The 14,427-nt window shown below is 42.9% G+C and overlaps 1 protein-coding gene across 6 annotated transcripts in view; it reads right to left on the bottom strand.

The window, feature by feature from the left end:
* Nucleotides 1–358: 358 nt before the first annotated feature.
* CLHC1 (clathrin heavy chain linker domain containing 1) overlaps nucleotides 359–14,427 on the bottom strand; it is a 45,889-nt gene continuing 31,820 nt past the window's right edge. For all 6 annotated transcript variants that reach the window (XM_058667799.1, XM_058667796.1, XM_058667798.1 and 3 more), the window contains 3 exons: nucleotides 12,576–12,775; nucleotides 4,160–4,339; nucleotides 359–698 (listed from right to left, as the gene is read on the bottom strand). In XM_058667799.1, the coding sequence (XP_058523782.1) occupies nucleotides 502–698; nucleotides 4,160–4,339; nucleotides 12,576–12,775 (577 nt within the window). In that variant the 3' untranslated portion in view covers nucleotides 359–501. The remainder of the gene's footprint in view (nucleotides 699–4,159; nucleotides 4,340–12,575; nucleotides 12,776–14,427) is intronic.

Genomic DNA, 14,427 nt, shown 5'->3' on the forward strand with positions numbered 1-14,427 from the left:
GCTCCCTGCTAATGGCTTGCAGTAGCAGTAGTCATCGTCGTGGAAGGAGATGACTCAATCCACATGGGAGGCCTGGATACAGCTCATGGCTCCTGGCTTCAGCCACTTGAGGGTTGGGGTGGTGCAGCAGCAGATGGAAGACCCCCATCTGTTTCTCCCCCTCTATCTATATAACTCTGACATTCAAACACATCAATAAATCTAAATTCAGTCTAAAGTTAGAGGGATCTCTGTTCTGTTCTCCCTTTTTTTTTTTTCACTAGTAACTCACCAAGTTATATTCTTAGATTTTTTATCAAGATTTGATATAAGAAGTGACCAAATGGGGGAAATAAATATTTTCAAGGACAAACCTAAATGTCATCACAACAAAAGAAGTATGATTTATTTCTGAGAGTTTCATACTCTAGATTTATTCAAAAGTGAGTTATGCCAGGCTAGATCGTCCAACCAACACACTAAAATGTCATACAAGCGCCCTCAACTGGTTAAGATACAGAACTACCAAAATACATGTTCCATTAAATTGACTGTATCTTCCTTTTCAGAAATTTCTGTAACTCCAGCCTGGGCTCGAAGAATGGACATGATGTCACTGGATAACTTTTCAAAGCCATTTTGTAAACATATATTTGCCATCTCTTGCCACTTTTCCACGGAGCAAAATGAATCACTTATCACAAGATGTTCTACAGCATCTGAGAAGGAAAATACATATCATTCTATGGCACTTATTTGATAAATCCATAATTAGAGATTTTGCAAAAAATAGAAAGAAATATAATTGCAACCCAGTTCCTGTTCCTCTCTACCTGAGTCCCATAGTTTAATGAGATAACATATGGACTGCTTGGTTCACCTTCTTCTCTTCTATCCCTGCAATCTCTTCATCTCTCAGTTCAAACCTCTGCCATTTTCACATTCTAATACCTCCACGCACCTCCTTCTTGGTAAGGTAGCAAATGTTGAAGGCTGCAAGGCGGAGAGCTCAGCAAGTGAAGAATGTAAGCTATCCTTATCCAAAAACTGGTCTATAACACACCACCCAAAATACTGGGAACCTATCTGTTCAGTTTCCATGTCCCTTGAAATTCTTAAAATACCTCAGTAGTGTTGACCTAAGGGTTTAAGGAATTCTGGCAAAATCTCCACCCTATTTTTTTTTAAGATTTATTTATTTTTATTGGAAAGGCAGATATACAGAGAAGGGGATATAGAGAGGAAGAGCTGTCTGCTGATTCACTTCCCAAGCAGCCACGACGGCCAGAGGTCAACCAACCAGAAGCCAGGAGCCAGAAGCTTCTTCCAATTCTCCCATGAGGTGCAGGGTCCCAAGACTTTGGGCTGTCCTCGACTGCTTTCCCAGGCCACAAGCAGGAAGCTGGATGGGAAATGGAGTAGCCAAGACATGAACTGGTGCCCATACGGGATCCTGGCGCATACAAGGTAACGACTTCAGCCGCTAGGCTACTACGCTAGGTCCTCCACCTATTTCTTAAAGAAAACTTTTTACTGATGAATTCTACTACAAATATTTTTCTAAAGGAAATAAAATGTTTTGTTTTGTTTTGTTTGAAGAAATCTAATACTACTGAATGCTACAGGCAGTTTGGAAAAAAAACACAACATGACTTGGTATAGAAGAGCAGGGTCAACTCTGTCTGAACTCTTAAGTTCACAGACTGCTGGCACTAGAGATGAAGGTCAAACTGTAGGCAATGGCCTGAAGGTGGGCAAAAGCCCAAGGCCAATGTCGAGGCTTGTGGGCCAGGGTCCACAGCTGGCCAATGGTCGAAGGCCACAGAACAGTGCGCTTTAAGGGTATCCTTGAGGTTGTCACATACCAACTTCTGCATTTGGGTCATGCCATTGCTTCCTGGTTTTGAAGCAGTGCTGGTTAACATGAATATGGGCAACAGCTAAAAAGTTTATGCCACATTAATTCCTGCAATTTGCCCGAGATGTCCCACTTTATCTTGTGTCTACCTCATTTCTATTTTCTCAACTGCAATTGCCTTCCTCTTTAACTGTTTATGTTGCACAGGGAGTGGTAACTTACCTTTTGAAAAACAATTACAATAATCTTGGGGTCTAACAATTTATGGAGCTCAGATCTTATTTATTACCCATATTACTTACTGTGCTTCACTGCCAACACTGCTATTTATACAATTATTTTTCTATCAAATATTTTAGTTGATATCTGCAGTAATAATTTCAAAACATAAGATTCCCAAATATACTTTCAAGTAATTTGCCATTTGTCCTTTTACCTCAAAGGATTTAAAATCAATTTGTTGGGGCCACTATCGTGGCATAGCAGGTAACGCTGTCACCTGAAATGATAGCATTCCACGTGGGCACCAGCTCGTGTCCCAGCTGCTCCACTCCCCATCCAGCTCCCTGCTTGTGGCCTGGAAAAAGCAGCAGAGGACACTTCAAGATCTTGGGCACCTGTACCCATGCGGTAGATCAAGAAGTTCCTGGGTCCTGGCTTCAGCCTGGGCCAGCTACAGCTGCTGTGGCTCAGCCCAGGTTCCTGCCCCCACTTAGGGAGTAAATAAATCAGTATATGGAAGATCTTTTTCTCGGTGACTTTGCCTTTCAAATAAATAAATTTCTTTTTTTTTTTTTAAAGAAAATCAAGTTGTCTGCAGACGTTTCTATATTACATTAATAAAGGAGAGGGGTGAGATTTATTAGCCTCAATCCCATTGTAGTACTAGATTCAGAGGGAAGATTGCATTTACATATGTATACATTTGGTTCAGGAGTTAAAATATACACATTTTATTTCTAAATAACATGGATGTCATTTAAAACACATATTAAAAGACTACTAATGGGCCCGGCGGCGTGGCCTAGCGGCTAAAGTCCTCGCCTTGAACGCACCGGGATCCCATATGGGCACCGGTTCTGATCCCGGCAGCTCCACTTCCCTTCCAGCTCCCTGTTTGTGGCCTGGGAAAGCAGTTGAGGACGGCCCAAAGCTTTGGGACCCTACACCCGCGTGGGAGACCTGGAAGAGGTTCCTGGTTCCCGGCATCGGATCGGCGTGTACCGGCCTGTTGCGGCTCACTTGGGGAGTGAAACATCGGATGGAAGATCTTCCTCTCTGTCTCTCCTCCTCTCTGTATATCCGGCTTTCCAATAATAATAAAATCTTTAAAAAAAAAAAAAAAGACTACTAAAATATACACATGTTAATATATGTGAAGTTTTAGAACTGTTAGCTGTCATCATTATTACGACATTCCTCCAGGTTTCGTAATTTTTTTTTAACTTGTACTGGGGCCAGCACTATGGAATAACAGGTTAAACTACTGCCTGTAATGCAGGCATCTTATATGGGCATGGTTCAAGTCCTGGCTGCTCCACTTCCAATCCAACTGCTTACTTGTGGCCTGGGAAAGCAGCAGAACATGGCTTAACTCCTTGAGCTTTTGCTCAGCACCCAAGTAGGAGCATCTGATGAAGCTCTTGGCTCCTGGCTTTGGCCTGCTGCAGTCATTTTGGAAGTGAACCAGTGGATAGAGACTTCTCTGTGTGTGTGTGTGTCTGTGTGTGTGTGTATACACACATTTTTATATATGTGTGTGTGTGCGTGTGTGTATCCTCTCTCCCTGTAACTCTATCTTTGAAACAAATAAAATCAGGGCCAGCGTTGTGACACAGAGCTGCCTTTGGTGCTGTTATTCGTATGAGCACTGGTTTGAGAGCCAGCTGCTCCATTTCCTATTTGTTTCTCTGCTAACCTCCCTGGGGAAGCAGTGGAAGAAGGCCCAAGTACTTGGTTTCCTGGACCCACATGGGAGACCTGGAAGAAGTTCCAGCATTCTAGCTTCAAACTGGCCAAGCTCTGGCTGCCGCAGCCATATGGGGAGTGAACCAGCAGATGGAAGATCTCTGTCTCTCCTTCTCTCTTTGCAAATATGCCTTTAAAATCAATAAATTAATCAAATCAATCTTTTAAAAAAGAAATTCATACTATTGTCAATAGATTATTATTGACATGATAATCTTTATATTTTCAGATTTTAAGTTAGCATTATTAAGAAAGAATTTTAAGGAAAACTTGAGTTAACTCAAAAATAATCTTCTTGAGCCTTTCCATGAATAACCTGCTACTATTTCACCCACAACATTTCATCCTACTTACCTTTCCCACCTGTATTTATTTGCTGAAGTAGCGTCATGCCCGTCTTTCTCATGTCTACAGAGAACAGATGAAGCACGGCAAGACTGAAAGATAAAGACGGTGGTTTTCCATTCCATTCTTTAGTCAGACACTGGATTAATTCAGTTTGAGGACATAACGTTATTAGCTGTATCAGGTCATCTGAAAGCAAAAATGGAAAACTGTATCTCAACATCCTAAAATGATAAATCAACTGAAGACTGGAGCCAGACTATATCCATCAATACTTCTTTTTCCAGACCTTCCTACACTCTCAAAATTAGATTCAGCATAGCCTAAACCAAAGGGAAACTATCCATAACAAAGAATACTAGAAAAAATGCAAAATAACCATCATGAAAAGAAATGTGATGTATAAAAAGCATATACATCTCAATCAGGATACCTAACTGAAAATCTACCTATATGACAATTTTTTGAAATTCAGCTTTCGCATCACAAAGTGCTATGATTGGAGATAATTTCTGAGGTTATATCTAATAATACTACAGTATTATTACAGTAACACTACAGTATTATTACAGTAATAATACAGATCTTGCAACTGTTATTTAGATCAACGTGTACTGAGCAAGTCTTTCCTTCTGAGCAAATAATTTCCTTCTAAAAAATACTAAGTATTTAGAATTCCAGTTCTAGGCCTGGCACAGTAACCTAGTGACTAAAGTCCTGGCCTGGCACACGCCAGGATCTCATATTGGCGCAGGTTCACATCGCAGCTGCCCCACTTCCCATCCAGCCCCCTGCTTGTGGCCTGGGAAAGCAGTCAAGGATGGACCAAAGCTTGGGATCCTGCACCCACATGGGAGAATTGGGAGAAGCTCCTGGCTCCTGGCTTCGGATCAGCTCAGCTCTGGCCATTGCAGCCACTTGGGAATAAACCAGCGGACAGATCTTTCTCTCTCTCCTCTCTGTAATATTTGTCTTTCCAATAAAAATAAATAATTCTTTTTAAAAAAAAAGAATTTGGGCCCGGCGGCGTGGCCTAGCGGCTAAAGTCCTCGCCTTGAAAGCCCCGGGATTCCATATGGGTGCCGGTTCTAATCCCGGAAGCTCCACTTCCCTTCCAGCTCCCTGCTTGTGGCCTGGGAAGGCGGTTGAGGACAGCCCAATGCATTGGGACACTGCACCCGCATGGGAGACCCGGAAGAGGTTCCTGGCTCCCGGCATTGGATTGGCGTGTACCGGCCCGTTGCGGCTCACTTGGGGAGTGGAACTTCGGATGGAAGATCTTCCTCTCTGTCTCTCCTCCTCTCTGTATATCCGGCTTTCCAATAATAATAAAATCTTAAAAAAAAAAAAAAAAAAAGAATTCCAGTTTGAAGATTCTAAGATATAAGATTCAAGTATATAATGCTCATGTCATATGAAATTACCTACATTTCCCCCAGCTGTAGGCAACTGTCTAGGTTACAATGAACTTAGGTAAGTGCCACACTGCTGGGAGAAGAGCAGCCAGTGGCTGGCGGGCATCCTAGGCCTGGTTAATGCCAAACTTGTATTACTATACCAGTGTGCCAGCATAGTTGGTTATTCTATTTTTTAATTATTTTTTTATTTTATTGTATTATTTTATTTATTTTTATTTTATTATTCTATTTTATTATTTTAATTATTTTTTTAAAGATATGTGAATGGGAAGATGCCAGCACACCAGCAGACAGGGTGTCTAGGGACCCTCACATGAGTATATCTGGGTCCTGGATAGGTAAACAGGGCCCCAGGCTGGCACGGCACACAGCCAGAGGACTGGGCTTGGGTATCTGTGCACTCGCAGGCATAGGGGGCTGTGGATTACTCAGAGAAGCAAATCTGGAGATGTGTAGGAAGGAGGACTGCTGGGAAAACAAGACAGGTAAGGAGTGACTTCTGGGGGACTTCCACCAACCAGGCTACTGTGCTTGCAAGTAAATGAGGGGGCTGAGACCAGGTGTTTAGAGAAGGGAAACCAGAGAACCTTTGGGGGCTACACCAAACATACTTACTGTGCAGTAATTACCAAACAAATTTATTGTGCTGGGAATTTACATATATTAATTCACTGCCTTTACTATTCAGAGTGAGTGATATATTATCCTTTTCATGTTACATGTAAGGAAATAGATTTAAGAGACTTTGTTGGTATTTCCCTGAACCATACACATAGTATAAATCAGGACTTTCTCACCTATTCCCAGTCTATGCCCTTCCTGATCTATAGTGCTGTCCCTTCAAAATACACACACACAAATTTGTATGTAGTATGCATTCAACATATTTTATTACATGTTCCATGTATATATTTATACCTCCATACTGATGTGCATACATACGATGTATATGTTTGTGTGTGTGTTTGCGTATAGATCCAGAGTAAGCCCGTTCTGATAGGTGGTTAGAATATTCTCTTACTTAATGATAATGAGGGAGCTGAACAAAAACTATTTCATCTTTATTCTAGAAATAATTACCTGAGAAAAAAATAAAAACAATGTTCACTTCTAAACTATAGATGAGAACCATGCTTTTATAACAAAATTTTTAAAGGATTTTTCTGAGTTGTTTTGGATTTTTTTTTTTTAAAGATTTTTATTATTATTGGAAAGCCAGAATATACAGAGAGGAGGAGAGACAGAGAGGAAAATCTTCCATCCAATGTTTCACTCCCCAAGTGAGCCGCAACAGGCCGATACGCGCTGATCCAAAGCCGGGAACCAGGAACCTCTTCCAGGTCTCCCACGCGGGTGCAGGGTCCCAATGCATTGGGCCGTCCTCAACTGCTTTCCCAGGCCACAAACAGGGAGCTGGATGGGAAGTGGAGCTGCCGGGATTAGAACCGGCGCCCATATGGGATTCCGGGGCGTTCAAGGCGAGGACCCTAGCCACTAGGCCACGCCGCCAGGGCCGGTCTTTTCTATTGTATGTAGATCATCAATTTACATTTATAAGTTTAAAAAATAGCACTAAAAAAAAGGGAACTAAAACCCCGGCAGCTCCACTTCCCATCCAGCTCCCTGTTTGTGGCCTGGGAAAGCAGTCGAGGACGGCCCAAGGCTTTGGGACCCTGCACCCGCGTGGGAGACCTGGAGGAGTTTCCTGGTTCCTGGCATCGCACCGGCCTGTTGCGGCTCACTTGGGGAGTGAATCATCGGATGAAGGATCTTCCTCTCTGTCTCTCCTCCTCTCTGTATATCCGGCTTTCCAATAATAATAAATCTTTTTTTAAAAAAGAGAAAAGACCCTTTTTCTGAAACCAGGATATTAACAGAGTCAATCTGTTCCTCAGGGTCAAGGATAACACCTTGGAAAGCTGTGGTTTTTTCTCATTAAAAAGGAAAATAAGCAAAGTGGTTTTTCAAACACTATTTCTATCTTTTAATGCCTATTTTCTCTGGTTATATAACTTTCATCTTATGACATACTGCTAAATAAATTCTTAGGCTAAATTGCAGGATTCTAACTCTATAGGAGAGTTATGACTTAATTATTAGATAAAATTTCTATAGAGTAGAATACACTCCTAGAGGAACAATATAACATGAGTGAGTCAATCCTGTTTCTTTGCACCTATGTGAATTTTGTAATCAGCAAAGAAAGTTCATATTCCATTCAATTAAAAAGGGTAATTAAATCTTACAGTTCATGAATATGAACATGTATTTTTTACATAAGGAAAGAGAAACACAGAAACTGCACTGTCACACTTAAATAACAATAAAATATATAATTCATTCGACCAAGTTTGATTTCTACTTTCTCTTTAAAAAAAAAAAGATTTATTTGTTTTTATTGAAAAGCTGGGGCCCAGCGGCGTGGCCTAGCGGCTGAAGTCCTCGCCTTGAAAGCCCCGGGATCCCATATGGGCGCCGCTTCTAATCCCGGCAGCTCCACTTCCCATCCAGCTCCCTGCTTGTGGCCTGGGAAAGCAGTCGAGGACGGCCCAAGGCTTTGGGACCCTGCACCCGCATGGGAGACCTGGAAGAGGTTCCTGGTTCCCAGCTTTGGATCGGCGCGTATCGGCCCGTTGTGGCTCACTTGGGGAGTGAATCATCGGACGGAAGATCTTCCTCTCTGTCTCTCCTCCTCTCTGTATATCTGACTTTGTAACAAAATAAATAAATCTTTAAAAAAAAAAAAAGCTGGATATACAGAGAGGAGGAGAGACAGAGAGAAAGATCTTTGGTCTGATGGTTCACTTCCCAAGCAGCCACAACAGCTGGAGCTGAGCCAATCCGGAGCCAGGAGCCAGGAGCCAGGACCCAGGAAATTCTTCCAGGTCTCCCACGTGGGTGCAGGGTCCCAAGGTTTTGGGCCATCCTCGACTGCTTTCCCAGGCCACAAGCAGGGAGCTGGATGGGAAGCGGGGCTGCTGGGACCAGAACCGGAGCCCATATGGGATCCTGGCGTGCCCAAGGCAAGGACCCCAACTGCTACACTATCTCACTGGGCCCAATTGAGTAATACTTTGTATGCTACATCTTGTGTGTAACCACAGACTAATTGCTTGCCTTTCTATGTAAATGTCCATGTTTTTATCTATAAAATAGGCATAATAATAAAACTTACTTCACAGAGTTAACAGGAAGAGTAAGTGCAATAATGCAGGTAAAAAGTGTAGCTATCAGCACAATAATGGTCTGGGTATGCTGTTATTAAATGAAGAAATTAGTCACTTTAAGAAATATACAGAATCTAAGCAATAGTCAATTCAGCACTTAAAAATGATCAAATTCATTGCTGTAAAATATTCATTTTCCTGAAAAATGTGATCTAAAATTGTTGTTTCATTCTACTTTACACATTCTTGTAACTGGGATATTTAGCTTTCAAATTAAGATTGGCGCAAGTCTGAGTGACGGGGAGGTGTGAGAACTGCCTGTACATTAAGGTTGCTCTTTAACTGAATTTATAACACAGGTCTACAATTTTCTGCTGCCCAATTTTAACTTGTGTATTTCGTAATTCTGAAATAAACATTCTTTCAGTAATTCATTTCTAATATTTACATTACAGTTCAGAACAACAAATATGACCAATAAATTCATATATTTTTAAAAACTCTTGTTTGCAGCATGCTCTAGCATACCAACTAAATTTATCTTTAAAAATGCATATTTCCCCCAGATGTAGACAACTGCCTAGTTTGTCTTGTACCTAGGCAAGTGTTGCACTGCTGGGAGAAAAGCAGCAAGTAGCTGGCATACATTCTGGGTCTGGTTAATGCCAAATCTGTGTAAACAGCTATGCCAGCATAAATGCTTCTTCTTTTTCTTTGTATTTTTTTTTAAATAAGTGGAGGAAGTAGGGGAACTCTAGGCCAGGATATGCCACCCTGGGCCCTGGGACGGTTGGGGGGGAAAGGGAAGGGTCACAGTTTGTCTAGAGAAGGGTTTCTGAGGATATACCGGAGTGGGAGCAACTGAGGGCATGTTTGACAGGGAATGGATGACTTTTGGGGTCTTCCATGGACCAGGTCACTGCACTTGCAGGTAGACAAAGTAGTTGAGATGTAGTAGTATAGAGGGGGAAAACTGGAGGGCATGTCTGGGTCAAGCCCAAGTACCTGCCATATGGGAGACCTGGACTTGGTTCAATGGCACTGCCCACCACCTGCTGGGGCTCACAAAAGCTGGGGCTGGGAGGCATACCTGGCTGGGCTAGGCCACAGTACCTGCCCATGGGTGTTGGAGCAGTGGATAGGCCATGTCAGGCTGGGCTAAAATACTCACAAATACATAAGAGAACTGAATCTTGGGGCACCTTCTATAGGGGAATTGTGGGTTTGCCTCTGTGGAATGGCAAAACCTGCCAGTTTACATGGAGAGCTGGGGGTGGTGATGGGCCAAGCCAGACTGGACCCCACAGAACTGACCTGACAAGCACCTAAACACTTGCAGAAGATGGGCCTGGGAGAAGGCGAGGCTGGGCCAGGCTGCAGCACCCACTAACACATGCAGGGGCCAACATTGAGGGCAGACTACGCCAAGCAGGGCCACTGCCCCCCACTGGCACATGTGAGATCTGGGGCTGGGAGCAGATCTGATTGGGCAATTTGAGGAACTATCCCGCTAGGTCGCAGCTCTAACTGGGAAACACAAGAGCCAGGGCTGGGGACAGACCAGGCCAGGCAAGTCTACAGCACTTGTCAATGTTTGTGTGGGCTGAGTCTAGGTACAGGCTGGCGGACCAGGCATTAGCACTTGTTTGCACACATGAGAACCAGGACAAGGTGTAGACTTTGTTCAGCTAGGCTAGGCTGCAACACTCACCAGCAAGAGCTGAGACTGTGGGTGGGCCATGCCAGCTTGGGTGAAATCACCTACCAGCATGCACAATACCCGGGGCTGGTAGAACTCTAGGGACTCTCCTATTGGACTACAGTTCCCATTAGTGAATGGGAGAGCCAGGGTTGTGGGTGGATCAGGTTGGGCATGGCTGTAGCACCCATCAGTATGTATACTGCACCTGACCCTGCCCTGGCTGGCACACATAAGAGTCAAGTCTGAGGTCACCATGGGTGAGGTTTCTTGGGGGACTTGCTGACTACATCACTGGACTCAAACCCTGGCCACAGGGAAAATCACAGCATGTGTGGCCTGAACTTGGAGTACATGTGCCAGGACTGGACCTCCTCAGTTGCTGATGCCCATGCATTAGACAACATGTCCAGATGCACACGGGGGACATGACATCCAATTCAGGACATCAACTGTCTTGTCAGAGGCCAGAAAGCAGAACAGGTTGGATCTGGGCAAACTTTGCAACACACTCCTGGGTCTGTGGATACACAAAGATTCTCAACCCTAGGACACTGACATCTCTCAACTACCAAGACTATTCAAGTAACACCTTTGAAACACTCTTCCCCACATAAGGGTCTCCAAAGTATCATCAAAGGACTGTGTCCTATCCCAGCATGCTGATATAGTTTACCAGCAAGGCGTGGCCCCCTCCCCTTCCTCCTCTGCATCATTCTCAACTATGTAAATAATGTATTACAAATATTTTTTTAATTGGGGGCCTGGCCAGGTTTGGTTGCGATAAAAACAGTACAAAACACCAAATGCCAAGGTGAAATGGCCTGTGCCAATAGGGAATGCAGCACCCAACCAGCACACCTCCCACTGGTTTAGGTGAGGGACAAGTGTGTGATGGGCAGAGCCGGGAAGAGCTGCAATACTCATTGGTTCCAATGGAGGTCGGGGCTCAGAATAGAACCAACCCAGGGGTTAAAACCACCAGCTGATCGGAGTGATGGACTGTGGCGGGCACTGTGCTTACTAGTAGTGCATGTAGGAGCCTGGACTGGGAACACCTCAAAGTTTCTTTGGGGATTCCCCTGAACAAAATGGAGGAATCAAAACATTAACCAAGAAAAGATAGAAGATGGAGTAGATCAATCAACCACCTCAGCTATATGTTTGCAGCGAAAAACTGGACAAGGGAAAACTCTAAGATGGACTATGTCAATCAGTGGACTCTGCACCAGTCTCATCGTACCTGGATTATTGCTCATGATATGTTAGAGCTTCTAATTGATTGAGGTGACGCTCTGCTGGCTCTGCCCTCAAACCTGAGAGGGCCTCCCTAAGAGGCCGTTGAACTTGATTGGACAAGTGGGATGCTGGACTCTGTATGGTGTGAGCTTTTAATTAGGGAATCTCAACAGAACTTGAGCTGTGGTTATGCATCAAGGTGAAGGAACTCACCATGGGGGAGGGGTTTGGGGTGAAGGGGGTAGAATCCCAGTACCTATGAAATTGTGTCATGTAATACAATGTAATTAATGAATAAATGAATAGAAAAAAAAATTGTAACTAAGTGGAAACTTTACGGCACGTTAAGTCACAGGAAATAGTTATTGTTGATTCGGTCTACATTCAAATAAAAAATACAACTTCAGTTGTTTAAAAAAAAAAGAACAAAAACATTTTTTAATTAAAAGGTTTTTTAAAATGAAATAATGCTTGCTTATTAGTCAATCTAGTGAAATGCCTTATTAGTCAGTCTAGGCAGACAACAACACCACAATTTTGAAGATACAAGGTCCAAAGAGCATGACAAGGTTCTGACAAGGGTCCACTGCATTGCATCACATCATGGCAAAAGCACACACTTATGGTCTCCTTTCCTTGCATGATAAAGCTATCAGAATTCAATCAAGATGTCTCCACTGTCATAACCTTTTCTAATTACTTCCCAAAGATCTTACCTCTAAACCATGTTCAGATTAGGTTCTATGCTCTTAATGCCATTAACATAAGATTTAGGGGATTAAACTAATTCAGGAATTTAGGGTACAAACAATCAAAATACAGTAGCCTGATATTATAAGCACTGTTACAATTAAAGCCTAGAATTTGAATGAATGTATTCAAATAGCAGGTTTTTCACTTACCGGAAGTAAAGTCCTTGAATTGTATATACTCCATGGCCCTGTGAATCTGTCCCTGCTTACATAGGCAGAGTAGAGCTTTCTTGTGCTGGCCACACTCACTATAGATCATCTGGGCTAAAGCCAAGCACTTGGCTTTGCTGTAAGTATCTTGTTCCCCGTAATCATAAATTGCATCCCCTGCTTTCTCAGACAATGTTAGCCTAGAACCAGAAGATCAATAAGGCACCCATGAGAGACTTCTTGATCAGTGATTAAGGCCAAAGCATATAAAAACTCAGCACAGTGGAACCACATTTTGTATGGCCTGTAAGAATGCCAATAGGCACTAATGATGAAAGAGAAATTAAACATATTGCAATTTAACACCAAAAAAGCACGCAATCCTTCTGGAGAAGACATTTGGCAAAAGTGATCTTAGATGTTTTCTTTTTAATCCTACAAATAAGGTTAAAACTCTCCTGAAAATTCTGATAGGATTTAAAATTGTAAGGTACACAGATTCCTTTGTAATTTTGTATGTTTCTCAGCAGTTATTTAAATTCTGACCCTGTGTGATGTAGGATTTTATTCAATGCTGGTTAAACACAGCAACTATAACTCCATCTCATAATTGGTGACACATCTTGCAAGCATTTGTACTTGAAGGAAAACAGACTGTGACGGCACTATCATTTCATCAGCTTCTTACAGATTTGTAAGGTCCAACAGGGGGAATGGAAATAACTCTGTCTGCTGGAAGAACTGGAAAATTCTTTTAAGATGACCCAATTAATAGATTTTACTTATCATACAGAATTGGGCAATCTTCATGGACAAGTAAAGTGAGTCATCTAAATATCATTTTAGAAACTCCACCTGGAAACTATTAATATAAGCCAAAAGAACATCTTCGTATCACTTCTAACTACTGGTTGCAGGGAACTTTGTGCTTTAGTAGTATTTTTAATTAACAGCTATAAAACATCAGTACTCAGGGCCTGGCAGCGTGGCCTAGCGGCTAAAGTCCTCGCCTTGAACGCCCCGGGATCCCATATGGGCGCTTGTTCTAATCCCGGCAGCTCCACTTCCCATCCAGCTCCCTGCTTGTGGCCTGGGAAAGCAGTCCAGGACGGCCCAATGCATTGGGACCCTGCACCCGCATGGGAGACCCGGAGGAGGTTCCTGGTTCCCAGCTTCGGATTGGTGCAGAACCGGCCGTTGCGGCTCACTTGGGGAGTGAATCATCGGACGGAAGATCTTCCTCTCTGTCTCTGCTCCTCTCTGTATATTCAGCTTTCCAATAATAATAAAATCTTTCAAAAAAAAAATCAGTACTCACATAATATTGATGTCTGTACACATCTAACAAAATGCTGAAAACATAAAAATGAGATTCAGAGAAGCCTAAAGAATGGATGCTTACTAAACAGCCTGTAAACAAAGGTTTCTGTGCTTATTGAGGTGGGTAACAAAGAGAAGGGTCTAAAATCAGTAGGCAGTTGGCAACTTTGAGTACAAATAAATTATTTTGTTAAATGGAGTGGGCATTTTGCACAGTGATAGGATGTCCACATCTTGTATCACAGCATCTGGGTTCAAGTTCCAACTCAAGTCCCTGATTCCTGCTAAAGGCAAGAGTGACTCAAGTACTTAGGTCCTTGCCACCAAATGGGAAAACCAGATTGAGCTCCAGGCTCTCAAGCTGGCCCAGCCCACCTGCAGAGGGCATCTGGGGAGTGAAACAGCAGATGGGAGATCTCTGTTCATCTCTGCCTTTCAGTAAGAAAAAATTTAAAAAATATATAGCAATAAATTATGTAGCTAAGGGCCTGACGCCGTGGCCTAGCAGTTAAAGTCCTCGCCTTGAACACGC

This window comes from Ochotona princeps, chromosome 8 (assembly GCF_030435755.1).
Source record: "Ochotona princeps isolate mOchPri1 chromosome 8, mOchPri1.hap1, whole genome shotgun sequence".
Taxonomy (NCBI): Eukaryota; Metazoa; Chordata; class Mammalia; order Lagomorpha; family Ochotonidae; genus Ochotona; species Ochotona princeps.